The 20,674-nt window shown below is 39.5% G+C and overlaps 1 protein-coding gene across 2 annotated transcripts in view; it reads right to left on the reverse strand.

The window, feature by feature from the left end:
- The window catches only part of ZCCHC24 (zinc finger CCHC-type containing 24), a 110,747-nt gene that overhangs the window by 82,640 nt on the left and 7,433 nt on the right, over positions 1-20,674 (reverse strand). For both annotated transcript variants that reach the window (XM_039553675.1, XM_039553676.1), the window contains exon 2: positions 11,144-11,344. In XM_039553675.1, coding sequence (XP_039409609.1) covers positions 11,144-11,344 — 201 coding nt within the window. The remainder of the gene's footprint in view (positions 1-11,143; positions 11,345-20,674) is intronic.

Below are 20,674 nucleotides of genomic sequence, written 5' to 3' on the forward strand. Positions count from 1 at the left end.
GAGAGAGCTCAACTTATTTGCTAAGGCTGATAGTTGCTGGCATACAATATCCACCTTTACAACCTGCTTCATCCTTCTTCTCTCTCCCAGTGCAGGACATCTGACTCCCAGACCTCGAGTGCCACACTATCTAGTCAGACAGCCCTGTCTTCTACAGGCTCCAAGAAAATGAGAAGACTCAAAGTATCGTTTGTGTCTGGGTCACACAGAGAAAGGGAGATTGACAAGAAGCTTTTGGTCATGTTTTAGAAGATCTGATGAGTCTAGGATAAGGAATCTAGCAAAATTGCAAAATGGTAAAAAGCTGAGAGGGTAGAGTGATTACAGATACTGGAGAACACATGAAAGAAAAAAACCTGGAGAAAAACATGGAAGTCAGGCTTTGACACTCCCCTGCAAGTCACCTCAACAGAAATTCATATAGCATTGAGACAGGTCTCTATTCCCTCTTGAGGGCTTCACCTACACATTTGAGGACCACATGACATCACACAGGATACAACTGTGTAATATACTTAAATTAGCTGAAAATTGATAGAAATTTTGAGTCACTAATGCACAAGGAACTAGCATGCTGTAAAAGCACAATATGGTTAGTTTCCTATGTGTTAGGGAGCGTTAGGGAGGGCTGGGGTGTGCACTTGGGCTGGCTGTTCTTGGCTGCCAGGCGGTGTGGGCAGCCTGGCTCAGGTGCAAGTATTGATTTGCCTGGGCTGTTGCAGAGTTTTAACTATAGCTGCACACCTGCAATGTGTTTAAAATTAGAAATGGACTTGAAACCAGTATTTTGTATGTGAAATCCTTGAACCTGGGAAATGTTCAGGGTCACTCTGAACTCATGTCCAAGACTTTAGCTTGAGACTGTGTTGAAGGCTAGTTGAAATGTGCTATTTCTCTGCAGAATGAAAAAAAGAATTATTTACAGGGCTCAATAACACAGAAGATCTCAAAAGGTGCTGCTGTACTCCTATGCACATTTCTGCAGTCAGGGAATGAGTTAGAAACAAAGAGTAGCAAGTTTCTTGTGGAAAATCAGTCACAAATCTGAGGATAAACTAGTTACCAAGATTATGTCATTTCCAAAATGTCTGCTGTTGCTGCTAAAATCCCCAAATGTTTCAACTTAAGTGCCTGTATATGGGCTTTATTGCTTTAGCTAATAACTTGGCACTGACCAGGCTCTGAAATAAAAGGCTTATTCTTTGTTTTCTCTAATTACTATACAAACATTTTAGCTTTCCTGCCAAATGAAGGACATTTGGAAGAAAATTGTCTTAAAACCTTTTTTCTCAATTTTTTTGTCTTAAAAAATCAAGCCTCTACAAACCTGGGAAATGCCTCCTTAAATAACAATCTTCTATCAGTAACATGACTGACAATTTATAGTATAAAATATAAAATGTTAAGGAATGAAGTTTACACTGAGTTTACCCCAAGCCTCACGCCTACGAGGCTGACATTCCCTATATCAGTATAGCACAGACATGTGTTCCTGATCCACACAGTGCTGCCTTCTCTCCTGCTTCTCTCTCTCTCTCTGAAGCATGTCTGAAGGATATCTACAATCCTACCAGGCACAGATGACAATAGGTACCTGAAAAACTCTGCTCACATCTCATAGTAGACCTTTCCATAGCTATGAAAGGAGACATATCCAAATATATAAGGCTCCTTCTACATTCATTGATATAAGCCAGATACAGTAAAATACCACCAGTATTTGTGCTATACCAGGGAAATGGAACAGGGATTAACTTCCATTTAGTATCTTAATTTCTTGAGGGAAGTGATACAATGGGAGGGACAGGCAGGACTGACTGGTACATGCTGACAGCAGGAAAATGAGAGGGGCCTCCTGGGTTAGATTTGTGCCCTCACAATCTACTGACTATCCCAGGACAACCAGGCAAGCAAGGAGGGGCTGAGCTGCCACTGTTGGCTGTTGCCAGCAGAAGCTGCTGATCTGTCTTTAGCCATTTGCTCTTGTTCACTGCTTCTGCTGTTCGCCAGCTTCCTCCTCTGGACAGTAACTTAAAAAGAAAAGGGAGGGAGAGACACAGCAGCTCATGCCCCTGACAGTCACTTTCTCCTCAACCACCAGAGTTTCCCATTTCCATGACACCATCCCAGCCTCTACTCAGACTTTGAAGGCCTTCTGTAACTGGGCATGTGGTTTATCAGAAAATGCATTGTCATTTTTGAGAAACAGGGAAACAAGGTTAAAACTGGGAAAGAGAGTTGAAATATTTGTACATTTGGCAGATGTGAAAATTTTTGGAATTTCAAACCAGAAACACCAAGATATAAATGTTCATTTTGGGTAAATTAAGCTTTTGAAACATTTCCAAACAAATTCTTGCAAAACAAATTCAAACCATTGCAAAGTAAAAAGCTTCCACTTCAGGTGTTTGCTTCAACTTTTGCTTTTCAGCTGAACAGCTTGTTGAAACATATTTTCCTGGAGAAAATTCCTGTCAAAAAAAAAGTTACTTGATTTGTTTTTTATATATAGATTAAATGAAGCTACCTTTTTACAGAAAGTGTTTGTGCATGGACATTTTGACAGGTAGTATGTTTAGGGGGGGCCTCTTTCTGTATTTGATGTTGTAATAAATGCCTGTTTGCTTCTACCTTTATGTTTTAGCAGTATTGTATTTTGCAAGAGTATTTTATTTAAAAGCACAGTGAGGAAGGGCTATGGTAGATATTAGAGCTGGGAGACATTTTGATGAGCAGTGATCTCTTATTGCAGAGCATGAAAATTTAGTTAATTTTCATAAATCACATTATGATTAAATTTGATGGGGACATTGGGAAGTCACCAAGTCCAACCTCCTGCTCAAAGCAGGACCAACATTGAGTTCATGTCAGGTTTACCATGACTTTGTCCAGTCAGATCTTGAAAGCTTCCAAGCATGAATGGAAATTCCACAATCTATATTTCACACTAAGCCAAAATACTTTTATGAAGTGAGAAAACATGATTCACTTAATTTTCCATTATTCACTTCTTATCAGTGTGAATGAGGAATTGATAAACTAGTGTGGTTTTTTTACCTGGTAGTTCTCTCTTTACCTTATCTATAAATCAGCTTGTGGAGGGCTGGAAACCAGACCCTACTTTCCCCCTCAGGAGGAATGCTCTCAGTACTAATTTCCAAGCTAAACACCTAATTATGGTTTATCAGGAGTTTTACTGCAAACTAAGCAAATACCAAATTGTTAGTAAACAGAGTTCAGATTTAGACAAATCCAATAGCAATGTTCAGTTTACTCCAAAGGAGTTTATGGAAGTCTCTCAGTGACTTGCACAGGATTTGGATCTGGTTTATTGCGCAGGGTTTTTAACTATAAATTACAGATGTTTAAGATAGTGAATTGTAATATTAGCATGCACATATGCAATAGCAGAAACACAAGGCTGGGAGGTGCTTGGGGATGTTCTCCTCACTTGTCCCTGGACAGGATCACCAGTGCAAATCTTGATGTCTGTTTATCTACACTGTTCTGAAAGCCCTCCAATGATCAAGAGCCTTCCCAGGCACTCCACTTCAAGGCCCCACAGTTAGAGCAGCCCAGCTGAAGCCCAGCCACTCATTAGCTGTGGCTATGGAAAACAAACTGTGCCCTTCATGCAAGGCTTTCTACATATTTGCAAAATTTTAATGTGACTCTTTGTGGGAACAAACAACACTGGTTCTTCAGTCTTTCAACACAAGTCATGTGTCAGAGACCCCAAACTGATTTTTCTCCTCTCTACTTTACCCTGAATTTCTGTGCCCAACCTGGAGCCAGATGAGGCTTTATCAGTGCTAAAACCTTATTCAGTTTAAATGCCAGGTATCCTTATGGTTTTGCATTTAAACAGTAATCTTTTCCTGATATCCACCTTACTGCCAGTTGCCATGAAATTATCTAGATAGTGAATATGCAAATGAGATTCAAAGGTGAATAAAAAGTAGTTGGAAAACCTCAGTGAAATGAAATCCCATTCTGTGGTGGATGATCCAGCACCTGTCACACAGCCCACTGGCAACTATCACACAGGACCCGGGACTCCACTCCAGGGCCACTGGAAAGACCAAGCAAGCATTGCTCTCTTAGAGTATTTGCCTTTATCACCTCTGTTTGCATTGCATTTCCCACAGGGATAAAAAAAAAAAGGTTTGAACTTGTATTAGCATACAAAGACTGAACTGCAGTAATAATGGCTTAGTCATGGGCCTGAAGGAGGAGTTTGGTTTTGGCTGGACTTCCAGACTTTTGGGAATGTAATGTCAAGTAGTAGTGTGCTAGACAGGAAAGGGGCACAGACACAGTTTACTAGGTATTTTCTGTTTTCTTTTTCACTATCTAGCTGCTCGTACTTTGGTATGTTAGGGTTCAGTATCTTCTTCTCAAGCCCTCAGTGTATCAAACAACTGGACATAAATGCCACATACTATAGACACAGCTTTAAAACAAGAACTTTGGGAACATGCTCTCAAAACAGGGCTCTTCAAATCCCCTCTATTCACGGACAGCTGTCTGAATTATTTGTCTCTGATAAACAGAACCCATGACACGTATAGTTTATTGGGAATTTCCAAGACAATGCACAATAGGTATTTTTTGATCTTTCAGACTCTTAAACAGCTTACATTTCTAGAGGTAAGATGGATGTGACCAAATTATAGCCCACTATACTTTGGTTACAAGATTTCTGCAGGTCTTCACAACAGAAGTAGAAATTCTCTGAGAAAGTATATTCAGCTAATCTCAGAAATGCTGAGAAAACTTGGCAGAGCTAAGTTCAAGCATATGAGAACAAAAAATAACAGACCTGCAATAAATTTTGTAGTATATTTAATATCATGGAGTTGTCAAAGTGGATCCATGTGAGGAAAAAAGAAATTAAAAAATCTTAGCCAAGTCCAAATCATCTACAATAGTTTAATGCAGGTTCTGAATGAAAAAACAGGCATAAATTAAAGTAGTATGTTGTGTATAAAGAGGACTTTTGAGAGCCTCACATTCTTCCAGTATCTTGTAATGAGGAATTTTAGTATACTGCATAAGTATTTGCAGAATGAACACCTAAAAGCTACAATTTCTTATACAATTTCTTTCTTTCACCTAAAAGCTACAACTCTATGTAGGTGAAGAAATGTGCACTATACAAAATGGAGTAATGTATCTAAATGTATTTCAAAGCTAGAATATGAAGGGGCTGGACATACAGATTTTTTTTTCTGGAGTGCCACACGTAGTTGTACAGCAGAGATTTAACACTGTTGCTCCTTGTAATACAGCCTAACAGGTTCTCTCTCAGCACTGATCTTACTAACATCAGTGCTACTGCACCAGGTGTAAGTTTAACTGCTGTCTTCTTTTATTACATGTCCTATATTTTCACCTTTACCTCTGCAAGAAGGATACTAATTTTGGTGATTCCAATACTGCTTTATTCATATTAGGGATTCCACTGTCAGGGCTTTGCTAACTCTCTAGGACAATAGAATTGGAGCATAAATAGGAGAGGCCTGTACAGCACCAGATTAAATGCCAGCAAGTACACTCTGATCAAAAACTATCATGGAACCTGAAAAATTGAGCCCATACAGATTCCTCCAAGAATGGGGAGATTGACCTCTCATCCTGTAACTGAGTAACAATAACCATATTTCACTCAGTTCAATACAGAAAAGACACATTTATTCGGAGGCCATCACACAATATCCAAAAACCTACTGTAAAATGTAGCAACTGTCAAAACCTATTATTTTCAGAGTGAATGTTAAGATTTTCTAAAGTCTGCAATCTCCTTTAATTCCAGAGCTCTTTGAAATATCTCTTTTACTTTAAAAGAAAGATAAATTCCAAGAGGTTTGTGTTTGTTTTGTTTTTTAAAAAATTAAGATTTCTGAGCTAAAACCCAGAAAGTTAAATGTTTTCCATCTTTGTAGGGATGCTAGATTTTCCTCATTGCCATCTTAGTCAGCCTTTGGTACCTGGAGAAATCACAGCTGTGAATTCCTTAAATGTTATGTACCTTTGAGATCCTTGCACAACCATGAAGCAGAAGACAAATCAGATGAATGTTTCAGGCATGAGAGTTGCTCCAGTCTTGCAGCCAAATGGCTGCCTGCTGAGCCAGCTCTACTGCCAAAGATCCACTATATCTGACCACAGGGAGGGACAGCTTCAGGGCAGCATGATCTGGCAGACCAAGCTATGGACTAAGAAAAAAGGACTAAACTCAGCTTGACACTGATTTCTTCCACATCCTGCATGAAACCACAAAAGCAAATCTATGTGAACTCAAGCAGCCACAGCAATTACCTACTGCTCCCATTGACTTGAATATGTGTTCTCAAAGTACTTCAGTTTTACAGGATCTGCTTCAAAGATCGCTGTTGGCAGTGGAAAGACTCCCAGTGTTGGCCACATTAATATGGACCATGCCATGCATTTCAGCCATAGATTTAAACATGCAGTGCAAAAAGAGACTAATGGTTTCCCATTACATGTATGTATGCAGCAGTATGTCTGTACTTCTGTGAGCATGCACATGCATTCTCCTCTGTAAGTAACATGTACAATTGGGAAACACGCTGTGCAACATTTCTCTGTCTCCCAGAAACAAGGAGAAATAGTGGCAGCGCATAGGAATTTGACAGTAGAACAGTGATATTTGCCCATTTTATTTCCCCACTAAGTCACCATGAGGTAAGGGTTCCTTGCCTGTGCAGAAGTTCACAGGAACTGTCAGAAAGTTTTTTCAATGAGCTTGGCACTGGCACAGTATTTGAATACAGTTAGGACAGAGACACCAGTAGATGGAACTGGTGCTTGGCAGAAACACCAGGTAGAGCAGTTTGAAAGTTCTGAATACAGAGATGCTTTGCTGGATCTCCGAGCTTGGACTTCTGTTGCCTTTACTGCCCAAATTAACAACAGGAATGACATAAGCAATAAGTGAGGTCTACGATTGTGTATTTACTTTCCTCAGTAGATTTTTGAAAAATGGCAAAGATTCAGTCACTCAGCAACATCTTAGAATGTGAACTAGGTTTTTTATTTACAAATGTCCATATAGAGTGTATGTAACACCATACCCCATTATTCTATACTTTCTGCACGTTAAACTTATATGACAGGGAGGTCTGAGTTTAGGTTGATGACACCATGGAAGAGCAGTCACATCAATAACATTCTTACAATTTAAAGGAGCAAGATCCATTTTGTATAGGCCACACTTGGTACAAAGGAACTCACTTTGTATTTTATAGGATTTAAAAATAAAGATATAGTGATAATGGATGAAAAGAGACAATGTAACTTTTTTTGAAAGGTCTTCTAATAATTTCTACACCTGCTATATAAAAAAATGTCATAAAGAATCATATCTTTAATACTACTGGCCCAGAACTCCTTGGGTTTTGTCCTAGTAAGGGAAAAAACCCCCTTCGGTTACCATGCATGTGTACAGTACCTTTGAGTACACAAATAAGTATACAAAGTTTTGACAGGTCTATATACATATATATTTATATATCGTGCAATCAACCACTAGTAAACCTGATAGGAAAAGTACGCTCATTCCTTACCTTCCTTGCTATTTAAAGAGAAAGAACTTGTTTATTTTTATTGCACTGTCAGTGATAATTTAAGAGCACTGCTATATTAAGAGCACTGCTTTTAACCTTTATTCTCTACAAATTTTTCAGTTCATTCAAGTCAATGAGAATTCTGTATGTGCAAGAGTATCAGAGAGATGTGAGTAAGATGTTATTTTCTAAGCCACTGAAACTCACAAATTAGTTTTGGAAAAAATGTAGGCTTGCTATAAAGATGATAGTAACGATAAATGCTGGGGTTTTTATAGACATAATTATTGCAACAAACAGCTTTTTGAAAATGTAGGCAAATTGGAAATGATGAATCACAGTCATAACATTGCTCTTTTTTCTGGTAGTTTCTTAAACAGAAAAAAACCACTTTCTATCACTATATATGACACAAACTACATGCTAAAATAATAGAAGTCTGCTAAATCCCATTTAAATTTTCAAACAGAAAATTGTGGACACGATACTAGAAAAATTGCAGATACCTGCAGTACTTAAATACTAAAGCTGGCAATTTTTGTTTATAATTATTTAACCTCCTGGAATATGAGCATTACTTAAGATATAAATCTGAACCGGTACATGCATTTTCATCAACTTTTACAACAACAGAAAAAGAACATATCTTTTCAGTGGTCGTAACAGGCAGAATTAAGGGAGGATATTAAGTTCTAAAGTTGTTGCACAATTTCTTTGCTATGAAGAAAAAACTTCATAAAACACCCCATTTCAAAATGTGTTTCTTATTAGGCAGTTTCATAAAAACAAAAGAAAAATACTGTATGATTTACTGATACGCATCACATGAGTTTATCTCTTTTCTCTATCCAGGTTTAAGTACTTTAAAAACACATAGCTACAGACCTTTTTTTTGGTAGGATTTGCTAAACGACTTTTATTTTTGATAGCACTAGCAAAACTAAGCATCAAACCCTAAGATTTTAGGCAGCTCATATAATGTTCAAATTAAGAAATCAGTTATTGTCAAAAGCAGTGGTAACAAATGGGGACTTTATGACAAAAGCTTGATCCTGCCATTGGTGCTCCCTTCTTGTGTACAATGTTTTCAAGGTTTTGAACATAACTCGTGTACACAGGGTCATCCTCTTTAGAACTGTCCTCAAAATCAGATAACATAAGGAAAGTGTGTATGTTTCTGTGAATGCTTAATTCTGCTTTTTTTCAAGACAGTTGCTGATTAAACCAGAAAGTACTTGCCTGTGTTAGAAGAAATCTCCAGTTAAACAGAATCAATTTCATATTACCTGTCCCTCAACTAACATAAACAGAAACGTGCACACACAGCAGAAGGCACTGACAAGCTCTGTTCTGGGGTGCCACATGTACATGTGGTCATGCATGTGCAAGGAGATGAAAAGCACAAGAGAACAGCCATTAGGACAGGGGAATAGAGGGGCTCTACACTTTTTGTGAAGAGACTGAGAAAACCTGGCTTGCTTAGTCCTACAGAATGAATGCTGAGAGAGGATATGATTGCAGTCTATTAATACATCCTGAGATAAACACCAGGGAGGGATAAGAGCTATTTCAGTGGAGCACAATGTTGGCAGGAAAACAAATGACTATAAAGTGGCCATGAGTTACACTCGTCCTAGAAACTGTAAGATTTCTAGTTAGGAGAGGATTGAGGTTCTGGAGCAGCTTCCCACACCAGCAGTAGCAAGGGCAAAACACTGCAATGCTTCCCAAGTAAAACCTGATCAGTTTTCGAAAGGGGCTATATGATACGGCTGCCTGTAACCATAGACTGCATGCGGTGAGAGAGCAGATGTTCCCCTGTCCTGCGTTCCTTTACTCATTGCTCCCAAGCTCACAGGACAGTCACAGAGTATGCCAATAGGAAGTCTTTCCATTTCCTGGTTCACAGAGAAATTGAAGACTTTACAAATGAAATCTGAAAAAAAATTATACAGGATACGCAATTTAAGAGAATTAGTGTTTCTACACAACCCTTAATTATTCATATCTCCTGGATTTCTGTGCGTGTCTTCAATTTTCACTCACATGTTTAATCCCTAGTGCCTCAAACCATAAAAATACCTGTGAAATAAACAATGCATTACTGCTCCAACACTGACACATTCACTTGGGACCATCTGTGTGAGCTGCAGCTTGCACATACTGATTGTCAAGTGACCTGTTGCATGCACTTGGTTTCTCACACAGCACGGCAAAGCACAGCCACCCACCCCAGTCCAGCAGTTTCTCACTCTGCCACATATTTAGTAATTGGAGTTTCACTCCTATTGTTAATTAATGTATGCTATTACATGGTCTTATCTTTACATTCTTCTGTAACATGCTAAATTAAGTAGATACAACACAGAAGTCTGTACCCCAGAGTACTTTTGATCTCCTAGTAAAGAAAATTTCATTTTTTTCCTAAAGAAAATTCTTAATCTAGATTAAAATAAGAACAAGTAAAAATATTTTCAAGTGCCACACCCAAGACTGCAAATGAACTATTAGAATTAGAATTAGAATTAATTAGAATTAATGAAAGATATACAGCAAAAGTAATAAGGTTAGTCTACGCATAACAGCAAGAGGAATACACTCAAAGCTCATCTGATGTTAGACTTGATTTCATGCTGACCTTGCTCTGCTGGCAGATGTTTTTCTGCCTGTGTTTTGGTTTATGAATGTCTGACATCCTCAACAGCAAATTAACTGTAGTTAATTTTATGCAGATTAATTCTGCTGAAAGTCACACAATAAGAGGAGAGGAGGTTAAAGTCATAACGATGTGGATGCTGGTAATGTCCACATCTGTGTTTTTAGAGTATTGGCAGCATTTTAATTTCCTTGGGACTCTACATAGGATGTTGCTGAAATTGCAAAAGTTTAAGCCAGCAACACAACTGCGTCCAGCTGAAGCTTGGGAAAATTAAGAAACCTGGTACACTGTGGCTTGGGAGCCTCAGGAAAAAAAAATAAATTGCAGACTGGCAAGTGGTTTTAGTGCACACTGCTTTATACCTCTTTTCAAAGGAAATAAATATTGCCAGCTTTGCCACTACAGAAAAGTTCTAGGAGTCAAAGACCATCACATTTTGTGAAGTAAAGCAAACATCTTCTGTAAGACAAAAAGATTTTGCACCTGGAGCCTGTGTTACTGCAACACTGATTCAAAATTCTCTTCGAATGTAACAATTTCTTCTCCTTTAGCATATGTAACTTTTTATATTAAGTGCCATTGCCAAACTGACTACATAGAGTGCTTCCTGATAGAAAATTACAGAGTAACCATTTTTAAAGTTACCAGAATCTACTCACTCCTGTGCCTAGATTAATGTCTTCTGTAATACTTACGAGGCAAATGAAATAGTCTACTTTGTCCATCAGCATTGTGATAAAGAATAGATTAAAAGAACACATGGCTAGCTTGGCACTTTGTCAAAATACTTCTTCAGTGTTACTCACTCTAAAGTATTTCAGTCAAATTCTGTGTTGCTAAATCGAGGTATAAAGAAAATCTTGATGAAGATTTTTTCAGAATATATATTCCTTACCTGGGGGCAGTCTTTGATGTAGTGTCCCTTGTTAAAGCAGAGGTGGCACAGGTAGTTAGGAGGTGGCCTCTTGCTGGGTTTTCTGGCTTCTGAAGAAAGGGATAGGTCAGAGAAATGCTCAGTGAGGGAGCTTAACCCATCCACGATGTTATTAAGCGAGCCATAAGGTGATGCACTCTTGTAGAGACTGCTGCTCAGAGCCTGCAAAAGAAAACAAATAAGTCACATGCAACATAGTACTGTATTAAGGATTGTTCTGAAGGAGATCAGAATAGGGGATGGATAAAAATAGCAGGAAAAAAAAGTGATTTTTTTTTTCTTAGGAGCACAGCTGCATATTCGAGGGGAGCAATATACAAGCTATTAATAAAGAGGTTTCACGAAGGCAGTGCAATGGAGCTGGTCACCCCACTGTTGAGGAAACTATTGAGCTTGCCATGGTTCTCTTAGTCCAACCTTTCCATTAAGCAATGATGGCTTTCTTGTGTTTGACCATAATGCATTCATAGCACAGTTGGATTATGCAGGCAAAAAGCTCAAAGAACAACTCACAAAACAGAACCCTTTTGTGTCCAAAACTACTTACGCAAAGAATATTGAAGTCAGGGAAAGGAAAAGAACGCCAAGAAAAATGTAAAGTAACTTTTAATTTCCAATATGGTTAATCAGACAGTCAACACAGAGTCCCATGTTCAAATAATAACAAGAAGCATTGAGATCTACATCTGCTTTGGATTTCCTAAGGGGGAACCTGCTGTGATTTAAACATTTCCTGATAAACAGTAAATACCCAGGTTTTGTACTTCACCTCAACAGGATCTTCCCTCTCCCAATCTGCAAATCAAAATCAGTAACTCCTAATTTGCTATTCAGTAGTTTTAGAACAGCAGGAAACCCATCAACACCTAAATAGGTATTCTCCCTAATGGAGATAACAAGGATTAATTCACTTTAACCTCTTAAAGTTCAAAAGAAACTGCATAGTGGAGTTCAAAAAGTAAATAAAAACTCTTTAAAAAAATTAACATCATAGTGAATCACTGTAGAAATAGGACCAACTATTGACTGTCCTTTCCATCCTCACATGATGGGACACATCTCACATAGTGTTTCCACCTTAGGTCATTACATGCTATGCTCATGTAATTCTCCTGGCATCAGAGAATTACTGCTGGCTTAGGGGAAAGTAAGGTAAGAATGGGTCCAATCTGTGCCTCTGTGCCTTAATTCTATTGAATTCAAATATTTCAAAGGGGTCTTCATATGCATTTTCATATGTTTATACATGCTATATACATTTTGAGGACATGCATTGAAATTGATTTAGAGTTTGTGAAATAAATCTGAAATCAAATTTCTTTCAGAGATCTCAAACATTCAGGGTGTCTGCACAGTGAGTGTTTTCTGGGTGACAGTCGCATACCAAAAAAATTGTATTAAAGCTCTAGGGACAAGTACCTGGGTGAGACCCAACTAGCCCTGAATCCCATCCCACCACAGATGGTATACACTGTACAGAAACATTCAGCCTCATAATCTGCTTCACCCACTTGCACTATAGTCAAACACAACATGCTGAGCTCCACTGACCCCTCTTGCAAAGCTGAAGCTGGTGCACAGCAGCAGGATCAATTCAAGGGGCCCCAGAATGGAATCTGATCTCACATGGGACTTCACATATGTCCTGGCACTAAAACATCCTGTGTAGCACAGTTCTGTGCTCGTGCAAGATGATGTGGCTGAGAGCAGAAACAGCCACTTTGTTTCAGGGGTTAAAGCCATAGATTTTAAAAGGAAAAGGTATTTCAAAAACTAAAAAAAATATTTTAGCTGCTTTAGACATCAAGCAACCAAAGATACCTCCAGTGGTCACTGGAATTTATTTTCTAGGATTTATTGGATGCTATTGGAATGAGAAATTCTTGGCATCAAATTTTTAAAAGGAAGGGGAAGTGCTGTGGATGCCAAAATAGTATTAATTAAGGGTCTTCAAGAAGTTCTTGTCTCCCTAGGAGCCACTTTCTCTTACACACACTTGGAAAAATATAAAATACTTCTTTTTAAGAGATCCTCTTGCCAAGAGATTCTTAAAGTACTTCACCTGTATTACACACATCAGTAACTTTGCAAATTCCTTATTATCTGATTTTATAGAAGGGTGAAAGTATGGACATAAAACATGTGAAGTCACAAATTCTTTACCTTTTGCCAAAACCTGGAATATCTTCTGGGGATGTAGAGTAACTCCTGCTCATCAGGAGGTTGCTATTTTTGCCCCCAGGGCCAACTCAGTAACAAACCAAAACATATCTATCTGCTGCCTACAGAGGGCTTTGAGTTGGACGTAGAGCATGCAGTGGTGACTGTTTTCTTTCCTACACATCCTTTACACTGAGCTATTGCCCTCATTAAAAGGGAGCAATTTGGAACCACAGCTGGATGCTATGTAACTCACTCCTCCACCAACCCTTCCTGGCACGTTTCAGGTCAATACTGAAAAACAAGGTGGCTCACTCTGGCAGCAAACCTTCACAAAGTTTTGTTTCAACCGTGGCAGCCAGAAGCTGTGTCAGAAGCTAGGATCCCATCAGACTGTGGGCTGCACTGACACTAAATCATAACCTTAGCAGCTACCAGTGGTTCTGTGGCCAAAGTGTGGCACAAGTGGCCACCTGGTTCAGCCAGCGGGGCACTTGTGCAATACATGCCACAGCTGGACACGGCACAACATCCAGTCCACACGTGGCACCGTGAAACACTTCCCTATAATCATCTTGAAGCCTGGTGTTAAAAAAGGAAGAAACAAATATAACATCCCAGAAGATGACAGTATAGGAGAAGGTGGACATTGCTGATGTCACTGGTACTTTAAAGAACAGTGCATTCCTTTGGAAAATGCCTAGAGGATCCCAAGGTGCAGCCCATCCCTCTGGGTAGTCAGGCAAACTGATTCAGCTGTTCCTGCCAATCTGACCTGGAAAATGGTCTTAAATCTGTTTGACTCCAAGTCAATGTGAAAAACACATCAATCTGGTACTTGAAAGCTGCTATAAAGAGCACCAGCACAAATGGTGCTACATCCTGTTTCTAGCTCTGGAAATCTCCAGTTCTTCAGAAGGAGATGAGGAAATAAGCCATTCCCAAAAGCCAAGTTATATAATAAGGGTGATAATGGGAAAGTTCATCTTGGCCCCTGGAATCAAATAGTGAAAGCTTAGGGCTTGTAATGAATGTGATGAAATGGTGATTGACTCCATTTTGTCATTGTAAAAGACAAGGGGTGAATGAATATTGCTGAGATACATAAAACAGTTTTGGTTTGCTGGCTTTTTTTTCCTTTCTGGGGCACTCAATTGAGCAGAACAGCAATTCAGCCCTCACTAAGTGTTTGCACTGCTGCAAAGGGGATTTTTAAGATGGGTTTTGAATAAAAACTTTGAATTAGCTTCACACCAAAAGGGGATGTCCAGGGGGGTGATTAGAGTGCCAGGGAGAATGTCGATGGTCTCAGACAGAAAACAGAGAGGAAGAAAGAAATGCATTCTGACTCACTCTGGTCTCAAGTGTATTAGTACTCATCTGGGAGGTGGCAGGGAGACTGCTCCTCTCATGAATTCCACCAAAAGCAATGACTGCTCTGTGTTCACAATGCACCACTAGCAAAGCACACTTATTTCTTTAAAAGATAGAGACAATAGTACCTCTCAAATAGAGTCTCATTTTGAGCTTGAACAGGATAGAAAGGATTTGGCACTGAAAGAGTTAGTGCTCTCAAGGCGCCCGAAAGACCACATTGCATGTCCTAATTACAAGGCTCATCAGCCCAGCTGCAATGAATTCAGGATTTCCTTATCTTGCCGTACTGGGGGGATGGGGAACCTGGTGGTAAAACTTAGAAACTGCCTTGGTGGGAGGTTGGAGCTGATACTGTAAGTTTGTCTGTTTGTTTGTTTCCTTCCTATGAAACTCATTGACTTAATTGAATATGAATCAAACTGAAAATCTTGTGTTGTATTTTCCAGAGGTAACCTTTCTGCTGGGTAGATCTTTAAACTGTATCTGTTGGTGGTGTTGGGAAGCAAAGTTTCCTTTGTTATTTGTTTGCTCAGTGTTTCCAGTTAAAGGGCACGTAACTGTAAGGTTGCAGTGTGGTCCTTTGTGAAAGAGGCAGCTATTGTCTTCTACGGCTTCCTCACTCTGATTTCCAGTTGGCTACCATACGTGAGTGATTCAAGAGTTCCAGTATTTAATTCACCTCTGAGAAATTCCTATTTAAGTGAATGATTGGCAAATACTCTTGATTCCCCTGGCTGGGTCCCTGCCTTTCGAAACATCTTTTGGGATTGATGTGTCAAGAGACAGAAAAGGAAACACCAAAACACTGAATTTATCTCTTCAGCTTCTTTTTTAGCAATGGTATAATGCTGAGAAAAAAGACAACTGTTGGGAATATGCAATGAAACATTTAAGCAAATAAGCAGCAAGTCTTACTTTCCAAATTTCCCTTTGGTATGTATGGCTACTTTACCTGTAAAGGTATTTTTATAACAGGGACCAGAAAACACAGAGAGCACAAAAGCCTCTCAGTTATCACATTTAAGTCTGAGCCTCTACCAGATCAGCTGTTATTAATAAGCAATGGCAACCTGTTTATGTGGGAATGGTATCTTCTTATTAGGCATGGACTGGAAAAGTAGAGGAATATCTGGAAAAACCAGTTTCTGCCCTAAGTTCAGTCTGTGGCTGCTGGACCCTTAAGGCAGTGATAAAGAGGTACATATCCACCAGTTACCTGAAGCTAGAATGACTTGTGCTGGTTGATGGAGGCTGTATCTGGACTGTGCATATGTACCTGGATCAGTGTCTGATGCCCTCGAAGTTAGTATGACTTGTGCTCATGGGTCTCTCCACATTTGTTGTAGTTGAGCATACTGAAGTGAGGTCCTGCAGCACTTCAATATTCCTACAATCTAGTCCAGTCATCAATGCTGCCACAACATGAAATAGTCTGAATAACTGAAAAGCAACGTGCAAAGAATTTTTGATGACATTTTTTTGCTTTAGTATGCTGCTGACCTAATAAAGCAGTCTTAACAGACAGAGTTAAGTTTAAGTCAAGAGATGCCATGGCTCTTTGAAGTCTGTAGGAAAAGGGAATTGGGTTGCCCTGTCATCAGCATGGAAAAAGTAAGGTTTTCATAGGCTGTAAATTGTAAATGTTTTCCAGCCTATATGATGGTAACCAGGCTAGCCATGCTAATTATTAGCCCTGCACCGAAATGTCAAAAGGTGCTAAAGTTATCAGCTTGGATTTTCACAGAGATAAGAACTGAGTGGTCCCTGTGCTGTGTCATGGATAAAACAGTAGGACAGAAAAGTCATTGCCCTCGCTCAGTTGCTATTTTCATGTTGGAGGAGAGGGAAACCTGAGCTACCCAAACAGTGTATGTGTAATATACAAAACTTAACCTGAGGGCCTATGGCTGTCTTATTTGCTAGTGTCCTAAGCCTTGCTTTTGACGTGGGCTTTATCCGTGGGGCCACGCAATACGTGTGAAAGCACAACAGTTGCACCAGAAGACAACCATGTTTGGAGAAGAGCACTTAAAATCTGTGGCTTCTCTGTGCTTCAGCTCTTTGTAAGTGGTCAAAACAGTTCCCTGGTTTTGTCCCCAAAGAAAACATCAAATGCCAAATCACAGAACAGAACCATGGAATTGTTTAGATTGGAAAAGACCTTTAAGATCATCATCAATGTTTATGGCCAATTCCAAAGCCTTCTGAAAACAGAGGGATTAAATGAAAATACTGTAATAAATTTAGTTGTATTAATTTGAGCCAGAAGAAATAGAGAAGTTTAATTACCAAGGCTGAACTGGAAAACGTCAAAAACTGCTCCTGTATGGCTTGTGTCTGCTTTAGCTCCTCTGATAAATCGGATACTTTTACAAAAAAAACAGCTTAAGAGTTTGTTCAGTAACATTTTATCATTGGAAAACTGAAAGCCAAGCTCATCACTCAGAGAAGAAAATGTTTGCCTGGAGGAAGAAAAAAAAAGACTCAGGCTTCTGTTTCCTTCTGAAGTCAACTTTTAAGTCAGCTGTCAAAAAATCTGGTCTTTGGCCTGACTTTAGTAAAATCTGAATTACTCAAGTTCTCATATAAAACCACAGAGAAATGTAGATTAGCCAAGTAAACCTTAACACATTCCTGGTTAGTTAGACTAGCCAAGTATACCTTAATTCATCCTTCTTCTGTGGGGGGTTTTAGGCAAATACATGTTTATGTTAAACTGCTAACACTAATGTCTACTTCTGAATATTTTCAGATAGATGGCACTAGGCCTTTCCTTCTGCAGAAACAGTATCTTAAAGAGACAACTATGAATGCAGGGTGACCTGCTAGTGGTTATGAAGTGAGTCATTGAAGGGCAATGAATCTTTAATCCAGCAGATAGATCTCTCTAATCCAGTTATTCCAAATCTGACAGCTCAGCTGGCTGTGGCTTCTCAGGTTGTAATTGCTGAGACTCTGCAGCACAGCAAGTGGGTCCAACATACTCCTCTGTGCATGACTCGTGTGTACCTTCAATCACAGCAAGGCTGGAGAGCAACACATGCCACCACCTTGCCTTGCTTTAGATCTGCTGGTCTTTAACACCTGGATTCAAAGCTTTCAATGAGTTTCACAGATCTTAAAAAAATCCTACCTTCTATGTACTATACAGTGGTAAAGTTACTCTGACAGTTCAGGAATTGCTCAGTCACCACCTCCAGGCTTGCTGGAGCTCAGGCAGGCCTTTTAGCTTTCTTAGCTTGATCCTCCTTATTTCAGCCTCAGGGGAGGGTTTGCTGTGGATATCAGTGAGGACACTCATTTTACACAATGTACAGGGACCTCACAAAAGGCCTTTAAAGGCAGATGTGGGAGAGCACAGAGATTTTCTGGTCAGAGGTGTGCAGTCTTGAAGGAATTTTCTAAATCTTGCACCAAGCTCTGCAGGGTTCCTTTTCATCTACTGAATGCTCACTGATGTTAAAGAGAAGCTCTAACACATGAGCACTATATTAGGGACAACGGAGACCATTCACGTTGCAGATTACTTTAACACATCCCCACAGGAGCCCTGGATTCCCAGGCTGTCCCCTGTCTCCCTGCAGCCAGGTCTCCCTGACCTTCGGGGAGAGGCCATGGGGAGGGCCCCTGCCAGGCCCCTCCGTCCCACAGCCACCTCGCTCTGCCCCAAGTAAGTCCCTTTGGTCAAGACGGGGTTCTCTGGCGAGGAGGAGGTTGTGAAGGCTGTATAGCATGAAGTGAGGGGAGAAACGGATGGACATGTTTTGATCCCTGCACTTTCTGTTAACATCTCTGCTTCCTGCAGGAAATCTTGTCTCAATCTGACCTGCAGTCTGAAAAACAAGAGTCGAGTTTCCTCTCATTTGGTAGGTCTTTTGACACTCCAAACGCAAGAAAAATAACACCCGGAAATAGATATGTGCCTGTTCAAGACACACTTAGGAAAGCATTTACCTCCTGCGCAGCTCTTGCATGATGAAAGGTTTTGCTAAGAAATGTCCATTTTGGGTTAAACAGAACTCTAAGTCTGAGACAGTTTTGTTTATATCATTTACATTCAGTAATGCCTTCTTGGCACAGAAACTTCTGCGATGGCTGCCAAAGTTTAAAAGAGGCAAAGCTAAGGTCGCTGTCAGAGGTAGAAACAATACATCATCTGCCCAGAATGGGCCCCTCGCAATGCGCTGAGGGCCTCAGTTCCTGCACTCACGGGAAGACAAAAACTTTTATTAAATTGAATATAGTGAGGAAAATAAATTATTTCTATGTACTAAATGACAGGCTGGAATTTCATTTTGTGACTCCAGCTTTTAGATAGTTTTATCTACATTTAAAGCTAGGCTCTTAATCAACTGTGATACCGCACAGCTTGAAGTGTGATCTGAGCAAGCAAACCTAAAACATCACAATCTGCTTCAGATAAATTATAAAATAACAGTTGAGTAATCTGGTTTCCAAGTAGGTTTGAGGCTCTTTTTTCTCCCCAAGCTGGGACTGTTAGAGGAATGGATCTATTATTCTACTAATTTCAGTCGCAATGTATGTTGGAAAAGGATGATTATATAAGAACACCTCTGTATTTCAAGGATCAGTGATGCTCAAACCCTCTTAAAAACTCTTGCTAGTCCTCCATTTTCAGGATGCAATGACTGTACAATAGATGCTTTGCTTTCCTTTCAACCACAAGTATGCACAGCCCTAATAACTACTTACAAATAGTTGCCTAGCAGGTTCTCTTAGTGTGAAGAAATATAGACTGCAACTCCCCTGCAAAAATCACTGAGATACGTGGAACTCCTAGAAGCAAGAGAAATCTGTGAGAGCAAGCTGATCCCGTTGAAGTGTTTGCTTTGATGGCAGTTAGCTGGATGAGATGTAAATACAGATTTCCAGGTACCCACAATCCTTCTGTATAGGGTATTGCACTTGTGTTCATTGAAAAGAGACACTAAATCCTGGCACATGCAGGGAGTAGGTGTGGGTGGCCATTTAATGTAGCAGGAATTTATTTCTGCTTTGCATATGAGCTCAAGTCCTGGATCATGAGGGCATTTGCTAATCTTCAAACTATATTTATCGAAACACAAAATGTATTTCTTAAGAAACAAGTTTGGAAGACCAGGCAGCAGTTCTCCCATCAGCAGCAGATGAAAGAGCTAAGAAAAAGGGGTCTACAAGAGGCTCCTTAAAACTCCTCTTAGTCAAAGTATTGGACTTGTTATTATTTGCTTGCACCAAAACATATGACAGAAAGTAATGGGCTAGGCTTGTGACATGTTAAAACCCACCAAAGCTCCCCACAGCTGTGCTGGCCTGGCTAGACAATGAAAGACATGGAGAAAGCCCAGGACTTGTAACCCTGCATTTATTCTGCTTTCCTCAAGTGAATCTCTCTATAATTTTAGATTCTGCTTTTAGTAGATCACAAACTGTTTGCTACGGTTCTGAGAACAAGAACTGACCTGCAGGAAAAATTAAGTGATCCAAATTTTTACACTTACGAAATACTGTCTGTCTGAATTATGTCAGGATTACTGTAAGATTTGAATAGCTTTTTAAAATTTAATTAGCTGCTTTGATCTATTATAATTACTCTGGAACCCACACAGAACCCAAGTAAACCATGGGGAAAAGACTTATATTCTCCCCATTTAATTTAATCATTTCATTGTGGCTTTCTAAAAGAGGAGAAGCATTTCCAGAGGATAGCAAAATGGGCATCAGGCTGTTAGCAATTTTTCTGGGGAAAAGCAACTGGGGATAAGTACAGGTATTAATTGAGACATTTCATTAATCTGTTCAGAAAATGGAAGGTGATACCCAGTATCCATTTTTAGGTAGCACTTATATGTGTGCATCTAATTTGGGTAACAGGACACAGTTGCTTTTGTTTCTATGCAAATACACATTATCAGTATTGTATGATTTAGCTTTGTAATATCTGTGCTTGCACCT

This window comes from Corvus cornix, chromosome 6 (assembly GCF_000738735.6).
Source record: "Corvus cornix cornix isolate S_Up_H32 chromosome 6, ASM73873v5, whole genome shotgun sequence".
Taxonomy (NCBI): Eukaryota; Metazoa; Chordata; class Aves; order Passeriformes; family Corvidae; genus Corvus; species Corvus cornix.